Below are 16,957 nucleotides of genomic sequence, written 5' to 3' on the forward strand. Positions count from 1 at the left end.
GGCTGGGGATTGAGGGTGATTTAGAGATGTGGATCAGAAATTGGCTAGCTGAAAGAAGACAGAGGGTGGTGGTTGATGGGAAATGTTCAGAATGGAGTTCAGTCACAAGTGGAGTACCACAAGGATCTGTTCTGGGGCCGTTGCTGTTTGTCATTTTTATCAATGACCTAGAGGAAGGTGCAGAAGGGTGGGTGAGTAAATTTGCAGACGATACTAAAGTCGGTGGTGTTGTCGATAGTGTGGAAGGATGTAGCAGGTTACAGAGGGATATAGATAAGCTGCAGAGCTGGGCTGAGAGGTGGCAAATGGAGTTTAATGTAGAGAAGTGTGAGGTGATTCACTTTGGAAGGAATAACAGGAATGCGGAATATTTGGCTAATGGTAAAGTTCTTGAAAGTGTGGATGAGCAGAGGGATCTAGGTGTCCATGTACATAGATCCCTGAAAGTTGCCACCCAGGTTGATAGGGTTGTGAAGGCCTATGGAGTGTTGGCCTTTATTGGTAGAGGGATTGAGTTCCGGAGTCAGGAGGTCATGTTGCAGCTGTACAGAACTCTGGTACGGCCGCATTTGGAGTATTGCGTACAGTTCTGGTCACCGCATTATAGGAAGGACGTGGAGGCTTTGGAGCGGGTGCAGAGGAGATTTACCAGGATGTTGCCTGGTATGGAGGGAAAATCTTATGAGGAAAGGTTGATGGACTTGAGGTTGTTTTCGTTGGAGAGAAGAAGGTTAAGAGGAGACTTAATAGAGGCATACAAAATGATCAGGGGGTTGGATAGGGTGGACAGTGAGAGCCTTCTCCCGCGGATGGAAATGACTGGCATGAGGGGACATAGCTTTAAACTGAGGGGTAATAGATATAGGACAGAGGTCAGAGGTAGGTTCTTTACGCAAAGAGTAGTGAGGCCGTGGAATGCCGTACCTGCTACAGTAGTGAACTCGCCAACATTGAGGGCATTTAAAAGTTTATTGGATAAACATATGGATGATAATGGCATAGTGTAGGTTAGATGGCTTTTTGTTTCGGTGCAACATCGTGGGCCGAAGGGCCTGTACTGCGCTGTATTGTTCTATGTTCTATGTTCTAATTGGGCTCGGGGAGGTGATAGACAGACTGGGGGCGATGCAATCAGGTAAGGCCCCGGGACCGGATGTATACCCAGTGGAGTTTTATAAAAAGCTTTCTGGGTTACTGGGGCCACTCCTGGTTAAGGCCTTTAATGAGTCTAAGGAACTGGGAGTGCTCCCCCCCCCCGCCCCCCCACGCTATCACAGGCATTGATCTCCCTCATCTTGAAATGGGATATCGCCCTTTTGAACGTAGACGTTAAATTGCTGGCAAAGATCCTGGCCACACGTATAAAAGACTGTGTCCCAGAGGTAATCGGGGAGGACCAGGCAGGATTTGTGAAGGGCAGGCACCTGACGTCCAACATTAGACGGCCCTTAAATGTTATAATGATGCCAGTGGAAGGGCGCAAGGTTGAGGTGGTAGTAGCTATGGATGCAGAAAAGGCCTTTGACCGGGTGGAAGTGTAAGTATCTATGGGATATCCTAGGCAGGTTTGGGCTTGGACAGGGGTTTGTGGATTGGGTCTGGTTGCTATATCAGGCTCCGGTGGCAAATGTAAGAACCAACCGGGTCCGGTATGAATATTTTAGTCTTTGTAGGGGACAAGACAGGGATGCCCGCTCTCCCCACTACTGTTTTCCCTGGCCATACAGCCCTTGGCAATAACCCTTAGGTCATCGAATATCTGGCGGGGGTTAGTGAGAGGTGGGGTGGAGCATAGGGTCTCGCTCTACACGGATCATTATATTACAGACCCGCTGGGGGCGATTGGGGAGACACTGGAAGAATTTGGGTGGTTTTCAGGCTACAAAATAAATATGGGAAAGAGCAAGGTGTTTGCGATTTAGGCACAGGGGCAGGAAAGGAGAATGAGGGAGTTACCTTTTAAAGTGGTGGGGAAGAGCTTCAGGTATCTGGGGATTCAGGTGGCTAAGGATTGGGGGCAGCTTCACAAGTTAAATTTGGGTAAAGCGGCTGATCAGATGATAAGGGATTTCTGCAGGTGGAACATTCTCCCGCTGACACTAGCGGGGAGGGTGCAGACGGTGAAGATGATAGTCCTCCCGAGGCTGCTGTTCTTTTTTCAATGTCTCCTGATTTTTGTCCCAAAGGCCTTTTTTAGGAAAATTAATGCGGTAATCTCGGGTTTTGTGTGGGCTGGTAAAACCCCCAGGGTGAAGAAGGCACTCCTGGAATGGGGTCACAGGGAGGGGGGCTTGGCCCTCCGGAGTTTTATTAAGTATTACTGGGCGGCCAACATATCGATGGTCAGGAAGTGGGTAGTGGGGGAAGGGTCGGTTTGGGAGCGAATAGAGGCGGCATCTTGTAAGGGTACGAGTTTGGAGTGAGTTAGGACAATTAAACAACTCACTGGAGGAGGAGGTTCCTCAAATATCCCCATCCTCAATGATGGAGGAGCCCCAGCACTTTTGTGCAAAAGACAATGGCTGAGGCATTCGCAACAATCTACTAACGGTGCCCCTGCCGTTCCTGCTGGCTTGGTACTCCACCAGCACAGTGGTAGTGGCAGCCCTGAGGGTGTGGGGGCAATGGAGACAGCACGTGACAATTTCCTTCTGGGGGTGGGGGGGGGGGGGTGGGTGGGGGGGAAGAGTTGAAAGTCGGACTATGGGAAAAGGCCTTGAGGAGAGTCAATTCATCCTCGTCATGGCTTAGTCTGATCCAGTTCAAGGTGGTCCATAGGGCTCATATGACTGTGGCCCGGATGAGTAGGTTTTTTGAGGAAGTGGAAGATAGGTGCGGACACTGTCAGGGAAGCCCGTCGAATCATGTACATATGTTCTGGGTGTGTCCGAAGTTGAGGGAATTCTGGCAGGGATTTGCGGTCGTCATGTCAGAGGTCCTGGAAGGGAGGGTGTGTCCGAGTTCAGAATTGACAATATTTGGGGTAGTATTTGGAAGATCCAGGGGCCCGGGGCGGGGTGGATTTTGCTGAGATGGAGGGACTCGGAGCCTCCAAAGTCAGGAATGTGGGGCAGCGACATGGCAGGGTTTCCCAGGCTGGAAAAGATTAAGTTCACCTTGAGAGGTTCAATTCAGGGGTTCGCCCGGAGGTGGCAGCCGTTCATCGAAATTGAACGTCAGCAGCAAGGGGGGGCTGGGGGAGGAAGAAAATGGGAGGCAAGGTAGTGTAAGACATGGACGGGGAACTTTATATACGGGTAATTAGGAAATAGGGCGGGGGTAGTAGGGGATGTTATTTTTATGTTTTTTGTGTGCGTTGGCCCGCTCAGTTGTTTACAAAATGTTAAAGTGTTAAAACTGTGAAAATTACAAATGCTTCAATAAAAATATTTTCTAAACAAAAAGAAACAATGGATGTGATATTCTTTGCTTTATGAATGAGGATGGCTCTGAAGTGTAGTGTCTCACAAAGAACATCTATGTTTTGAACAAAGTTAATTTATTAACAATTTAATTAAATATATTTGACTTGCTTGCTAAGATATAAAAGATGAACAGATTCGCTAAAACTATGATTCTAATTACAGAGCTCCTGATAACATAACTATTCCCTACCTCGCCTAAGAACCTTCTCCCCGAATCAAGCTTATCACGTGATCCCACATGTATGCGCTTAATCTCCATCTAGTGGTTGGATGTAGTTACAGTAAATTGTTAACCCTTCATTAATCTTACAATATACATATTTCACAATGGAGAGATCAAAAGAGGTGGAGGTGAGGTAGAGCTGGCTGTTTTCAGATGGAGTCATCAAAGGGCAGCATGCAAATGAAAAATTGAAGGAAGTCAAGGATAGATCCTTGGAGGATGCCCGAGGTAATTGAGAGATCCAGAAACAAAGCAAATGTGTGCAGTCCCACCCAGCGGTAATCAGTGGAGGGATGGAAGATCATAATTCTATCATCATCTATTTGTAAAGCTGTAGGTAGGTCATGAAAATTGAGGAGGAACAGTACCAGAGGAAAGATCACCATTAATAATGATCTATTATGGCAGCCGTTGTCTTGTTGCATTCTTCACCGATATCACTCTATAATCATAATCATAACAGCGAGGTTGCTTCTTTCCACACCTTACCCCAAAATAAAATCAGACTAGAATATTTATCAACCAGTTTTTTGTGGAGGAGAGATACCTCTCTGTTTCACACCATCTTCTGATCAAGAAAGTTTTGTCTGCATTTCCACCATATACTTGCCCACATGTAGAAAGTGCACCATGCAACAGCCATATTTACACTACTTGCCGACATACCTGCTCAGTGAGTGGCAGAGTGCAGTTTATATCCAAACGGTCATCTCCCTCCAATTTCAGCAACGAATTTCCCAATAACTTCTGCAGGAATGAAAAGTAATAAGAGTGTGGGTGCACAAACACACATTAGTGATCCCATATTTACAGAATTTATGTACTTCATCGGGGCAAATAAGTGTTTATAAAATACAATGAAGGAGCGGAGAGGGGGAAGAGGAACAAAGAATATAAAGGCACAAAAGTCACAAGTTGTTTTTAAACAAATACATATACTCCATAAAAACCTACAAACACTACTTATAATTATAGACGAGGATTGTCTTCTTCCTAAATCAATCACTCTAGTATTTAGACGATCCAGTCAGTTCAGATACAACAAAATGTGGCAGACCAACAAGAGAGAATCTAGACAATGGAAGTTATTTTGCATTAGATGGCATCAAGCAATGGTTAGCATGCCTTCAGAAACAAGCATCACAACAAATGTAAAAGCACCAGATTAGAAACTCTGAAACTTTTTTTAAAGAGGCAATAAAAAAAGTTACCAAGATTCCGAGATTATAAAAGGCTTCAACTGCTAGTGAAGTGCTTCAAAAAATACTGCTCCAGCTTATTTCTGACTGACATTCAAGTGATTCGTGTGGGGAGATAGGAAATTGAACATTGAGATCACTACAATATAGAAGGATGAATTTTTTTTAAAATTTAGAGTACCCAATCTTTTTTTTTCCCAATTAAGGAGCAATTTAGTGTGGCGAATTCACCTACCCTGCACATCTTTGGGTTGTGGGATGAATCCCACGCAGACACGGGGAGAATGTGCAAACTCCACACAGACAGTGACCCGGGCTGGGATCAAACCCGAGTCCTCAGTGCCGTAGGCAGCAGTGCTAATCACTGCGCCACCCTAGAAGGATGAATTGAAGCATGGGTCTGCGTTCCATCCTTCACCAGCAGAGATCAAGTCACTTCTCGTCCTAATTCCCTTTGGTTCTGGATGGACAAACCTTATGCTTTCTCCTGGCTCTCACGGTTTGCTGCTTTCCTACCACTTCGTGGGATATGGTTTATATAAATATTCATAAACAAGTGTGAAAACAACAAATTTATGCAAGCACAACCAAACAATTTCTCCCACTGCATTATCTCCTCCAGAGTATGGTTCACAGAATGTAAGATTTGGGAACACCATTTTGAAGGTCCCTTGTTTCAGATGAACCCTGGGAGGCTAGTCCTGTGTGGATAGTCAGATATGTAAGCTGCATTGGTTCCTGGAAAGTCGAATACCTCCTTTCAGGTATATAAAGTATGCAAGTGGTTGAGCACAGCCTGAGGAGTTTCACATTCTCTAAATTTTGCGTGGGTACAAAGTATGTGTCTCCTTGAAATCTATAATTATTAGTGTTAAATAAGTCATATGAGAGACAGTTTCAAAGAATTTCAGAATTGCCTGCAAAGTAAGGTTTTGGATTTGCATCACGAATGAACATTGGCTTAGTTGACGTGCCTAAAAAAGATCAAAGTCTGAACTGTGCATAAGCAGCAAGCAAGACAGACGCAGTCAACAGTGCAAACATTTTACCTTCACCAACTGGGCAAGATCGTCTTCTCTCCGGGTAACTTCAGCCTATTATAGTGACACATGGATCATTCCAGGGTTACAGCACATGCTCAGTTAGGTACATGAACAACCAATGGCAAACAAGCCAAATCACATAAAACATAAAAGAAATGCCAACTTGCAATGAATGAAATATGAACAGATACTATCTACTGAATACTTACAGCCGCTGTCTCTGCTTTTTCACATGACCTTCGTCCGCAAGCCACAACAGACTCTAACACATTGGCCCAACGCTGTTTGTCTGGGAAGCTTGGAGCAAGCATATAGAGTGTCTGACCAGGCCAGCAGGTCGTGTGGGGTTGGGACTCCAACTTCAGTATATAAGGCACATCTACAGAAGGAGGAGAAAGCTGACCATAAGAAAGAAAGAATGGCAGAAACCAGCAATAGTAAAGTTAATACTTCATATCTTAGAATACAACTAAACCATTATTGGGATCACTTGTCATTTGAAGGCATTTATGTGGCTTAGCATTATACATTTCGCACCAACTTTAAGAAGGTAGACGAGTTACATTTCCTGCCTTGTAGAGTGAAAATGGAAACATCTTCCACACATCACCTGGAACAAGCAACTGGGAAGCATTGCGAGGCTTTCGAGATATTTTTGATATCATTTCATGGCTCCCATTTGTGTTAACCACCAGTTTGAGCTGGCAAGGCCAGATGACAAATTTTGTGCATGAAGGGAGAGAGGGCTGGAGAGAGTGGGGGATTTATTTTTGGAGGGATGGTTTGCCGGCCTGGAGGAGCTGAAAGAGAAATTTGGGCTGTTGGGCTTGGGCTGGTGCGCAGCTTTGTTAAGAGGTATTAAGAGCTTTGTTAAGAGGGTTTTTTAGTAGGGGTGGCACGTGGCACAGTGCTTAGCACTGCTGCCTACGGCGCTGAGAATCCCGGCCCTGGGTCACTGTCCGTGTGAAGTTTGCACATTCTCCCGGTGTCTGCGTGGTTTTCACCCCCACTACTCAAAGATGTGCAGGTTAGGTGGATTGGCCACGCTAAATTACCCCTGAACTGGAAAAAAAATAGTTGGGTACTCTTAAATGTTTATTTTTTTTAAAAAAAGAGGGCCCAACCATCTTTCTTATTGGAGCGCATTCTCTCCGTTCGGGGTCGGAGGAGAAGGGCAGTCTGTCCGGCATGTAGGCGTGAATAGCGGGGGTAAGAGTTGAGTTCAGTGGAACGGGTGAAAGCGAAATGGGCGGAGTTGCGGCCAATACTGGAGGAGGGAGCATGCAGAGGGTGAATGCTATGTCGTCATGTGCGAGACTGAGCCTTATCCAGTTAAAGGTAGGGCACGATTCAAATAAATGGGAAGTCCCATTGTGAGCGTGTCACAGTGCCGAGAAAACCATGGCTATGAAACATCACTTCAGTAAAATAAGGGACCTCAGTGCGGAACACACGGCTCAGGCCGCACATCGCCCCGTTTTCTACAACGGGGAACTCCGCTCGCTGGAACACCTCCTTGTAGCGAGAGAAAATGGCGTCCCGATCTCAGGGGCCCCGACGTGACCCCCAAGCCCCAATGCACTACAGGAGGGTCCGCAGCAACTCCCCGCATCCACCCCCACAAAAAATAAACACCCGCGCAGGCACCTCCGGCTGAATCGCCAGCAGACAAACAGATGCTACCTTGGCACCGCCAGCCTGGCACCCTGGCAGTGCCCCAGCCATCTTGCAATGCCACTTGGGCACCTTGGCAGTGCAGGCTGGCACCTAGGTGGCTCTGCCAGGATGCTAGGTTTGCAATAATCGGTTGCCAGGCTGGCAGTGCCAGGGTGGCAGTGACAGGGTTGCAGTGCCAGGGTTGCAGTGCCAGGGTGGCACCAGCAGTGCCAAGGTACCACCCTGCCCAAAGGGCAGGCATCTGGGGGCCTCGATCCCCTGGGAGACCCCCACGATTGTTGTTCCATCTGGTCCCTGTTTGTGAGTACCAGTGCTGAACAGCACACACCCAAGGTCTCAGAGGCAAAGGGGATAGATCCCAACAACTTGGGTGTCTCGGGAAACTGCATATTAAAGGAAGACTAGCTGTCTCGCTCTAATATGCAGATTTTCTAAAATGTAATCCCTCCCACAATGGGCAGGATTTACATTGCAACGTAGATTTCGCGAGGTGTTGCGAGCTGGGTAAATCCCAGGAGTGGGGTCTCCCATCCATGCTGTGTCACGCCGAGTTGCTTTTCGGGCACAGCATGGCCGTTGGATCGCACCCATAGTGTTTCGAGCGCACCTCACTAAGGCGAGGGAGAGTCCTTCTTGTTAGGGGGGTGGAGAATAGGTGTGAGCGCTGCTTGAGGGGGTCCGCACACCACGCACACATGTTCTGGTCTTTTTCTAAGCTGGAGAGCCTTTTTCGACACTATGTCGGTGATCCTAAATATTGAAGCCAGAACTCTGCCCCCCCCCTATTTTGGGGGTTTTGATATGCCGGAGATGTGGATGTGTGCGGGGTGGATATCCTGGCCTTCACCTCGTTGGTGTGGAGGTGGGTCCTGTTGGGTTAGAGGTCGGCAACACCACCGAGTGTTTTGGCATGGATGGAGTTTCTGCACCTCGAGACGGTCAAATACACCATGAGGGGGCACGATTGAAGGATCGACCAGAGATAGCTGCTGTTTATATTGTATTTCAGCAAATTGGTCACTGTTAGCTGTTGGGGTTCTTGATTTTTCTGTTTTATTTTTCTGTTTTGGCAGGTTTTTGGGGAGGGGGGGGCATTTGTATGGGGTTTGTGTTTGGTTAAAGGTACTTGTTTGTATGTTTTGTAATTATGTATAAAATGTTGAAAAAAATAAAAACATTTCCAAAAAGAAACCCTAAATACTTTCTCAGTGGTATTTGTTATGGGCCAGGGTTTAGAGAAGCCCAAAGTGTATCATGGAGTTCACCTGACCCACAACTTTTAATAGATTGTGGTTATGGGGAGCACACAGGCTTACCTTACAGGTGTGATGCAACAGAGACCTACAGTACTTTTAAATTAAAACAATGTTTATTTATGAAACCAGTTAACACTTTATAAACCCTCAGTAAACATCTTAACAACTATCAACACCAATAAATCCCCCAAAGAATACAATACTCTATAATTAACTCTTAATCTTTCCTTGCACCATCCATAAGACAAAAAAAACTTTTTACAGGAAGACATCAGGTTTAACTTCTCTACAAAAACAGGTATTATTTTTAAATCACCAAAGGATCTGGAGACAGTCTTTAGATTGCAGAGAGACTAATACACCTTCTTGCTGTGACTGCAGCTATCCAGCTCTCAAAACGAAACTAAAACACACCTTGTAGCAGAGAGCCCAAAGTGAAAAAGCAGACAGACAGCCCAGCTCCACCCACACTCTGACAGCACTGATAAGTACCCATTTCTTAAAGGTACATCCACTGCAGCTATTTTATAAACACCCATTTCTTAAAGGTACTCTCACATGACATAGGCAAGAAAGTAACTGTGAGGAGTATCTTTTGCTTTATATGCCTGCCTGTTATGAGTGTCACGAATTACAGTATATTTTTGTCTTAGTTTCTATGGTAAGTTTCAAGAAATCTGTGCCTGCAATGTTAAATATAAATGCTGGTTGAAATAAGCATTCAAATCACTAACCTGCTCTTCAGGTGGAGTTAGGTGCAACCAACCAATAGCGGCAGGGTTAGACTTGGAAGTGGATATGCTTTTGAACACCCGACACTTTTGCCCAATCCCCAATGGAACCTCAACTCATGCACTCAATGCTAAAAGTACACCCTCCATCTCAGTAATAAAAGTTATTCAATTAACTCATTCAACTTACACAAGGATCAAAAATCATGCTCTTTTATTCTAGCACTAAAGGACATCTTTTTTCCATTTTTTTAAGCAAGTCGAACTGGTCTCAGCATTTATATATATATTTTTAAAATATATTTTATTAAAGATTTTCAAACATAATTTTTCCACTTTACAAATCAACATAAGAGATAACACAATAACTAATAAGTAACATTATTTAAATAAAATAGTGAACTAGCAAAGTAACAAAAAATAGTGCTCCCCCCCCCTTCCGGGCTGCTGCTGCTGTCACTCTATCTTCCCTTAACGTTCCGCGAGATAGTCAAGGAACGGTTGCCACCGCCTGGAGAACCCCTGAACCGATCCTCTCAACGCAAACTTCAACCGTTCCAGTTTTATGAACCCTGCCACGTCGTTTATCCAGGCCTCCACGCCGGGGGGGTTTCGCTTCCTTCCACATAAGTAAGATCCTTCGCCGGGCTACCAGGGACGCAAAGGCCAGAATATCGGCCTCTTTCGCCTCCTGCACTCCCGGCTCTTGCGCTACCCCAAATATAGCTAACCCCCAGCCTGGCTTGACCCGGACCTTCACCACCTTTGAAATCACCTTTGCCACTCCCCTCCAGTACCGGACACAACCAAAACATATGTGTGTGGTTCGCCGGGCTTCCCAAGCACCTCCCGCACCTGTCCTCCACTCCGAAGAACTTGCTCAGCCTTGCTCCCATCATGTGTGCTCTGTGTAGAACCTTGAATTGTATCAGGCTAAGCCTGGCACACGAGGAAGAGGAATTTACCCTACTTAGCGCACCAGCCCACAGCCCCTCCACAATCTCCTCCCCCAGCTCTTCTTCCCATTTTCCTTTCAGCTCCTCTACCAGCGCCTCCCCCTCGTCTCTCATCTCCTGATATATTTCAGACACTTTGCCCTCCCCGACCCATATCCCCGAAGTCACTCTATCCTGGATCCCCTGTGTCGGGAGCAGTGGAAATTCCCTCATCCGTTGCCTGGTAAACGCCCTCACTTGCATATATCTAAAGATATTCCCCGGTTGCAACTCATACTTTTCCTCCAGCGCTCCCAGGCTCGCAAACTCCCCGTCAATAAACAAGTCTCTCAATCTCCTAATTCCTGCCCGATGCCAGCTCTGGAACCCTCCGTCCATCCTTCCTGGGACAAACCTATGGTTATTCCTGATCGGGGACCACACCGAGGCACCTCCATTGCCCCCAGATCCTTAAGGTTGCCACCACCACTGGGTTTGTGGTATACCTTTTCGGGGAAAGCGGTAGCGGCGCCATCACCAGCGCCTTTAGGCTCGTTCCTTTACAGGATGCCATCTCCAGCCTCTTCCACGCCGCCCCCTCTCCCTCCCTCATCCACTTGCAAACCATCAGCACATTGGCGGCCCAGTAATAGTCGTCCAGATTCGGCAACACCAGTCCCCCTCTATCCCTGCTGCGCTGCAGGAACCCCCTCCTTACCCTCGGGGTCTTCCCTGCCCACACAAAACTCATAACACTCCTGTCATTTTCTTAAACAGGCCTTAGTGATCAAAATGGGGAGACATTGAAACACAAAAAGAAACCTTGGGAGGACCATCATCTTTACCCCCTGCACTCTGTCCGCCAGTGAGAGCGGCAGCATATCCCACCTCTTGAAATTCTCCTCCATCTGCTCCACCAGCTGCGTCAGATTGAGTTTGTGTAGAGTTCCCCAGCTCTTGGCTACCTGAATCCCCAGATATCGGAAGCTCCTTTCCACTCTCCTTAACGGCAGGGCGTCTATCCCTCTTCCCTGATCCCCGGGGTGTACTACAAAAAGCTCACTCTTCCCCATATTAAGCCTATATCCCGAAAAATCTCCAAACTCCCTCAATATCTGCATAACCTCTGTCATCCCCTCCACAGGATCCGCCACATACAGCAGTAGGTCATCTGCGTAGAGTGACACTCGATGTTCCTCTCCCCACCCCCCTCCATTTCCTAGAGTCTCTCAACGTTATGGCCAGTGGTTCAATTGCCAGCGCGAACAGTAATGGGGACAGGGGGCACCCCTGCCTTGTTCCCCTATGTAACCGAAAATACTCCGATCTCTGCCGATTTGTGACTACACTTGCCACCGGGGCCCCATAGAGGAGTTTGACCCAACTGACAAACCCCTCCCCGAACCCAAACCTCCTCAACACCTCCCATAAATATTCCCACTCTACCCTATCGAATGCCTTCTCTGCATCCATCGCTACCACTATCTCTGCCTCCCCCTTGTAGGAATCTGTAATTTATGGGATCTTAACCTGTCGAACTACGCCAAGTTGGGGGAAGCTTAGTTGATGAATCAAAGTCCTGGCGCAATACGACAAGTTGTAAGATTTGTAATATTTCTGGACTATGCCAAGTTGTTCGATTCCTTGTATTATTCGACTGTGTAAAGTTGAAGGAATTTATATTATTTTTGCTATTCGGTTACCAGTAGCACTTTGCGAATACTGGGACTCAGCAGAAATTTGCAGTATAAACTCCTCAGGTACCAAAAAGAATTGTTTTATTTGTAGTTGCTTGATTACAATTTGAAAGTCATTTAAAAGGCAATTCGTAGGCAATTCGAAGCTTTCAGAGAATTACAGACATTATCTTTTTTTGCTTAGGCAGACAGCTCGAAAGTAACTTTTAAAAGGTCAAAGTCTGGCAATGAAACATGAAAAGAGAGAGAGAGCTAATCTTCAGCTAAACTCAAACTCAATGTCAAAAGTGGACTAACATCACTGACACAGACTAACAGACTGACAGGCTGACAGAACCCCCAAAAGACATCTCAAACAGAGACTATTAAGGACAAAACTGACAGAAAGACAACACAACACAAAGACACTGCAGAAAGACACACTGACATAATCAAAGACAGAAATTAAGGACAGACAATACACAAGACAACACCCCAAAGACAACACCAACTAACAGAAAGACAACATAGCACAACACTAAAATGGCGGGCGGAAACTTTTCAGTTATACACTTTCATATCTGTCTTAAGTCATCTAATCACACCCCAATGTAATCCTAATTGGTTTGGGTTAGACTCAAACACATTTGATTTGATGGCAAGCCGTCCATCTTCAATGTGCAACATCAGCTTTTTAATTGTTTCATGTCTACATGTTATGGAATGTGATATTCTGCTAATCTTTACCAGCAATAGACTGGCTGTAAACTGGCTTGGCTAATGTAACAATTGAGACTTCATATCGAGAAAGATTGAGTAAAATATATATGATTCAATGCTCTTACAAACTGCATTGGACTCCTGCCACCTCGTTGCCATGGAACTCAGTCCTTGTCCTTGACAATTAGCACAAGCAGTGTCAAATTGTCTTGCAACTGTGCTGTTATAATCTATAATGGAATTTTATGCTGTTTCATGTATCATATTGAAGTCCTGAATTTATGTGTGCTGAAATTCTCATTTTTTAAAATGAGTACTTAAACAGCAATCTTTTACCTATACTAGTTGTATTCGAAATACCTGGCTTCTACACCCCTCCGCTGGGGGCATCATTATCACCCCCAACAGCCGTCGCACGTTGACATTCAATTGTCTCCCCTTTACAAACCCTGTCTGGTCTTCATGCACCACCCCCGGGACACAATCCTCGATCCTCGTCGCTAGCACTTTTGCCAGCAACTTGGCATCTACATTCAGGAGCGAGATAGGCCTATATGACCCGCATTGCAGCGGATCTTTATCACGCTTCTGGATTCGTGATATCGTCGCCTCCGACATTGTCGGGGGTAGAGTCCCCCCCTTCTCTGGCCTCGTTAAAGGTTCTCGCCAGCAGCAGGGCCAACAAGTCCACATATTTCCTGTAAAATTCCACCGGGAACCCGTCTGGTCCCGGGGCCTTCTCTGCCTGCATGTTCCCCAGCCCTTTACTCACCTCATCCACCCCAATTGGCACCCCCAGACCTGCCACCTCCTGCTCCTCCACCCTCGGGAACCTTAGTTGGTCCAGAAACTGTTGCATCCCCTCTTTTCCCTCCGGGGGTTGGGATCTATCTAGCCTCTCATAAAAGGTCTTAAACACCTCATTTACCTTCCCTGCTCTCCGCTCCGTAGTTCCCGTGTCATCCCTAACTCCCCCTATTTCCCTCGCCGCTATCCTCTTACGGAGCTGGGTGGGCCAGCAGCCGGCTCGCCTTTTCCCCATATTCGTATCTCATCCCCTGTGCCTTCCTCCACTGTGCCTCTGCCTTCCCTGTGGTCAGCAGGTCAAACTCCGTCTGAAGTCTTCGCCTCTCTCTATATAGTCCTTCATCCGGGGCCTCCGCATATCTTTTATCCACACTCAAAATCTCCCCCACTAATCTCTCCCTTTCTTTGCCCTCTTTTTTCTCCTTGTAAGCCCTAATGGAGATCAACTCTCCCCTAACCACCGCCTTCAGCCTTCCCATACTACCCCCACCTGGATCTCAGAGTCATCATTGGCCTCCAGGTACCTCTCAATACATCCCCGCACCCTTCCACAGACCCCCTCATCCGCCAATAGTCCCACATCTAGTCGCCAGAGTGGGCGCTGTTCCCTCTCCTCTCCTAGTTCCAGATCCACCTAGTGCGGGGCATGGTCTGAAACGGATATGGCTGAATACTCCGTTCCTGCCACCCTCGAAATCAGTGCCCTGCTCAAGACAAAGAAATCTATCCGGGAGTATACCTTATGGACATGGGAGAAAAAGGAGAATGGTCTCAGCATATTTAGCATCTCCAATACTGAAGGAGGATCAACGGTTCAACTTTGCTGTTAAAACAGAAGTGAAAAATCTATTCCTTTGCACATGCTATTTTTATGGAAGCATCTTGCCTCAAACAGGTTTCTGTTGTAACATTTTTCCTTAAATCCAGATCCTGTTTTGAAGAAAATACAGGGATAATCACTACTGCTTGGCACAATCTTGGAAACAGCCATTCCTCTAAGCTGCTTCTTTAACTATCTCTCAGATCCTGTGTTTATAGAATATCTCATCAGAAAACATCATTGTTATGTACTTGATAGAGTTTTTTATTTTCCACCAAATACCACAGCCCAGTCTTACCTGTCTTTGCAGTGTTTACAAGTTCAGAGGCTCCAACAGCTCCGTGAACTGTGACATCTCCATCAGGCAGACATAGCTCAAACTCATCAATTGGTCTTTGTCCTGTAAGAAGGGAAGGAGGAAAGGAAACATTACGCTACTTGGAACATAGGAATTAGGAGTAGGATTATGCAATTCAGCCCCTAGAGCCCGCTCTGCGATTCTATACAATCATGGCTGATCTCATCTTGGCCTCAACTCCACCTTCCTGCCGCTCCCCATAACCCTTTCATCCTGTTACTAATTCAAAACCTAGCCATCTCCGCTTTAAATTTGTTTAGTGTTCCGGTGTCCACTGCACTGTGGGATCAAGAATTCCACAGATTCATGACCCTTTGAGCCAAGTAATTTGCCCTTATTTCAGTTTTAAATCTACCATCCATTAGCCTAAAACAATGGCCTCTCATTCTGGTAGAACTTCCAAGGGGAAACATCCTCTCTACATCTACCCAGCCAATCCCCTTTTGCAACTTATATACCTCAATTAGATCTCTTATTCTTCTAAACTCGCCCATTAACAGCAACCCTACTGAGGGAAGCATTTTATTCTGTGGTCACAAAATCATTACTCATTTCTTTTCAGAACCGTAAAAATGTGAAACTACAGATCCACTTTCTTGCAAGTCATCAGCACTTTATATTTCTGACAGCAAATCAAATTCTGTACGCCAGCTTGCAGTTAGTTTGGTGGTCTAAAATCAACCAGCTTGGACAATTTTACTCTGTTGTCCTCTCTCTGCAGGCCAACTACTGCTTTTGCCCTCCTGTATTCACCAATGCTGTTTGACCTGAGTCTTCCACTCTGTCACATTTGGTACTAAATTTGGTCAAAAACACCGTGGCTTGGTAAATTCATACTTGGCATTTTCAACTGTCATCTCTGGCGCAGTCCTCTTACACCCAAGCTTCACATTATTGAAAATAAGCAACAGATTTTGTGCTGCTTTAAAAGTTTTCTGATCAGTTTCCAAAGCTATCCTTTAACTTCTATAAACTTTGATGTACAATTGCCAGACTTCCTAAACACAAAGTGCCAAATTATCGTCTTCAATTTTTTCTGAACATAATCTCAATAATCTTGGTAAAGAATCTACCATAATGGAGTCATTCTGCTTGATCAACTCACCCTCCTTAATTCTATTAAGGCTTCTGTTCTGGATAGCATTCCTTTCATCCATCTTAATCCCAATTCAGTTTTTATTCTCCTGGAAAATTTGCTGCATCTCCTTATTGCGAGAGATTTTCCAAATAATCTTCAAACTACATTTAAGTCAATATATCGTAGCATTCTTAACTCGCAACATAAAACGTCAACCTATAAACTCTGTATTAATCCATGATCAGTGGTAGGTATGCTTTTTAAAATGACTGCAGGCAGTACGGTGGCACAGTGGTTAGCACTGCTGCTTCACAGCGGCTAGCACTGCTGCTTCACAGCGGCAGAGACCCAGGTTCAATCACGACTTCGGGTGACTGTGTGGAGTTTGCTCATTCTTCCCGTGTCTGTATGGATTTCCTCCGGGTGCTCCGGTTTCCTCCCCTAGTCTAAAAATGTGCAGGTTAGGTGGATTAGCAATGTTGAATTGCCCCTAGTGTGGTTACAAGGGCAGGGTGGGGCATTGGGCCTAGGTAGGGTGTTCGTTCAGTGGGCTGGTGCAGATTCGATGGGCCGAGTGGCCTCCTTCTGCACTGTAGGGATTGTATGATTCTATACATTATGCATTTCTTTGCCTTGGAACATCTAATTGCGGATTCAGACATCATATAAACCTTCACATCATAGATTATCATAGAATTTACAGTGCAGGAGGCCATTCGGCCCATCGAGTCTGCACCGGCTCTTGGAAAGAGCACCCTACCCAAGGTCAACACCTCCTATCCCCATAACCCAGTAACCCCACCCAACACTAAGGGCAATTTTGGACACTAAGGGCAATTTATCATGGCCAATCCACCTAACCTGCACATCTTTGGATTGTGGGAGGAAACCGGAGCACCCGGAGGAAACCCACGCACACACGGGGAGGATGTGCAGACTCCGCACAGACAGTGACCCAAGCCGGAATCAAACCTGGGACCCTGGAGCTGTGAAGCAATTGTGCTATCCA

The 16,957-nt window shown here is 46.0% G+C and overlaps 1 protein-coding gene across 6 annotated transcripts in view; it reads right to left on the reverse strand.

Moving 5' to 3' along the window:
* The window catches only part of LOC140409371 (citron Rho-interacting kinase-like), a 334,921-nt gene that overhangs the window by 62,949 nt on the left and 255,015 nt on the right, over window positions 1-16,957 (reverse strand). For all 6 annotated transcript variants that reach the window (XM_072497833.1, XM_072497819.1, XM_072497829.1 and 3 more), the window contains 3 exons: window positions 14,811-14,912; window positions 6,100-6,269; window positions 4,315-4,395 (listed from right to left, as the gene is read on the reverse strand). In XM_072497833.1, coding sequence (XP_072353934.1) covers window positions 4,315-4,395; window positions 6,100-6,269; window positions 14,811-14,912 — 353 coding nt within the window. The remainder of the gene's footprint in view (window positions 1-4,314; window positions 4,396-6,099; window positions 6,270-14,810; window positions 14,913-16,957) is intronic.

This window comes from Scyliorhinus torazame, chromosome 1 (genome assembly GCF_047496885.1).
Source record: "Scyliorhinus torazame isolate Kashiwa2021f chromosome 1, sScyTor2.1, whole genome shotgun sequence".
Classification (NCBI taxonomy): domain Eukaryota; kingdom Metazoa; phylum Chordata; class Chondrichthyes; order Carcharhiniformes; family Scyliorhinidae; genus Scyliorhinus; species Scyliorhinus torazame.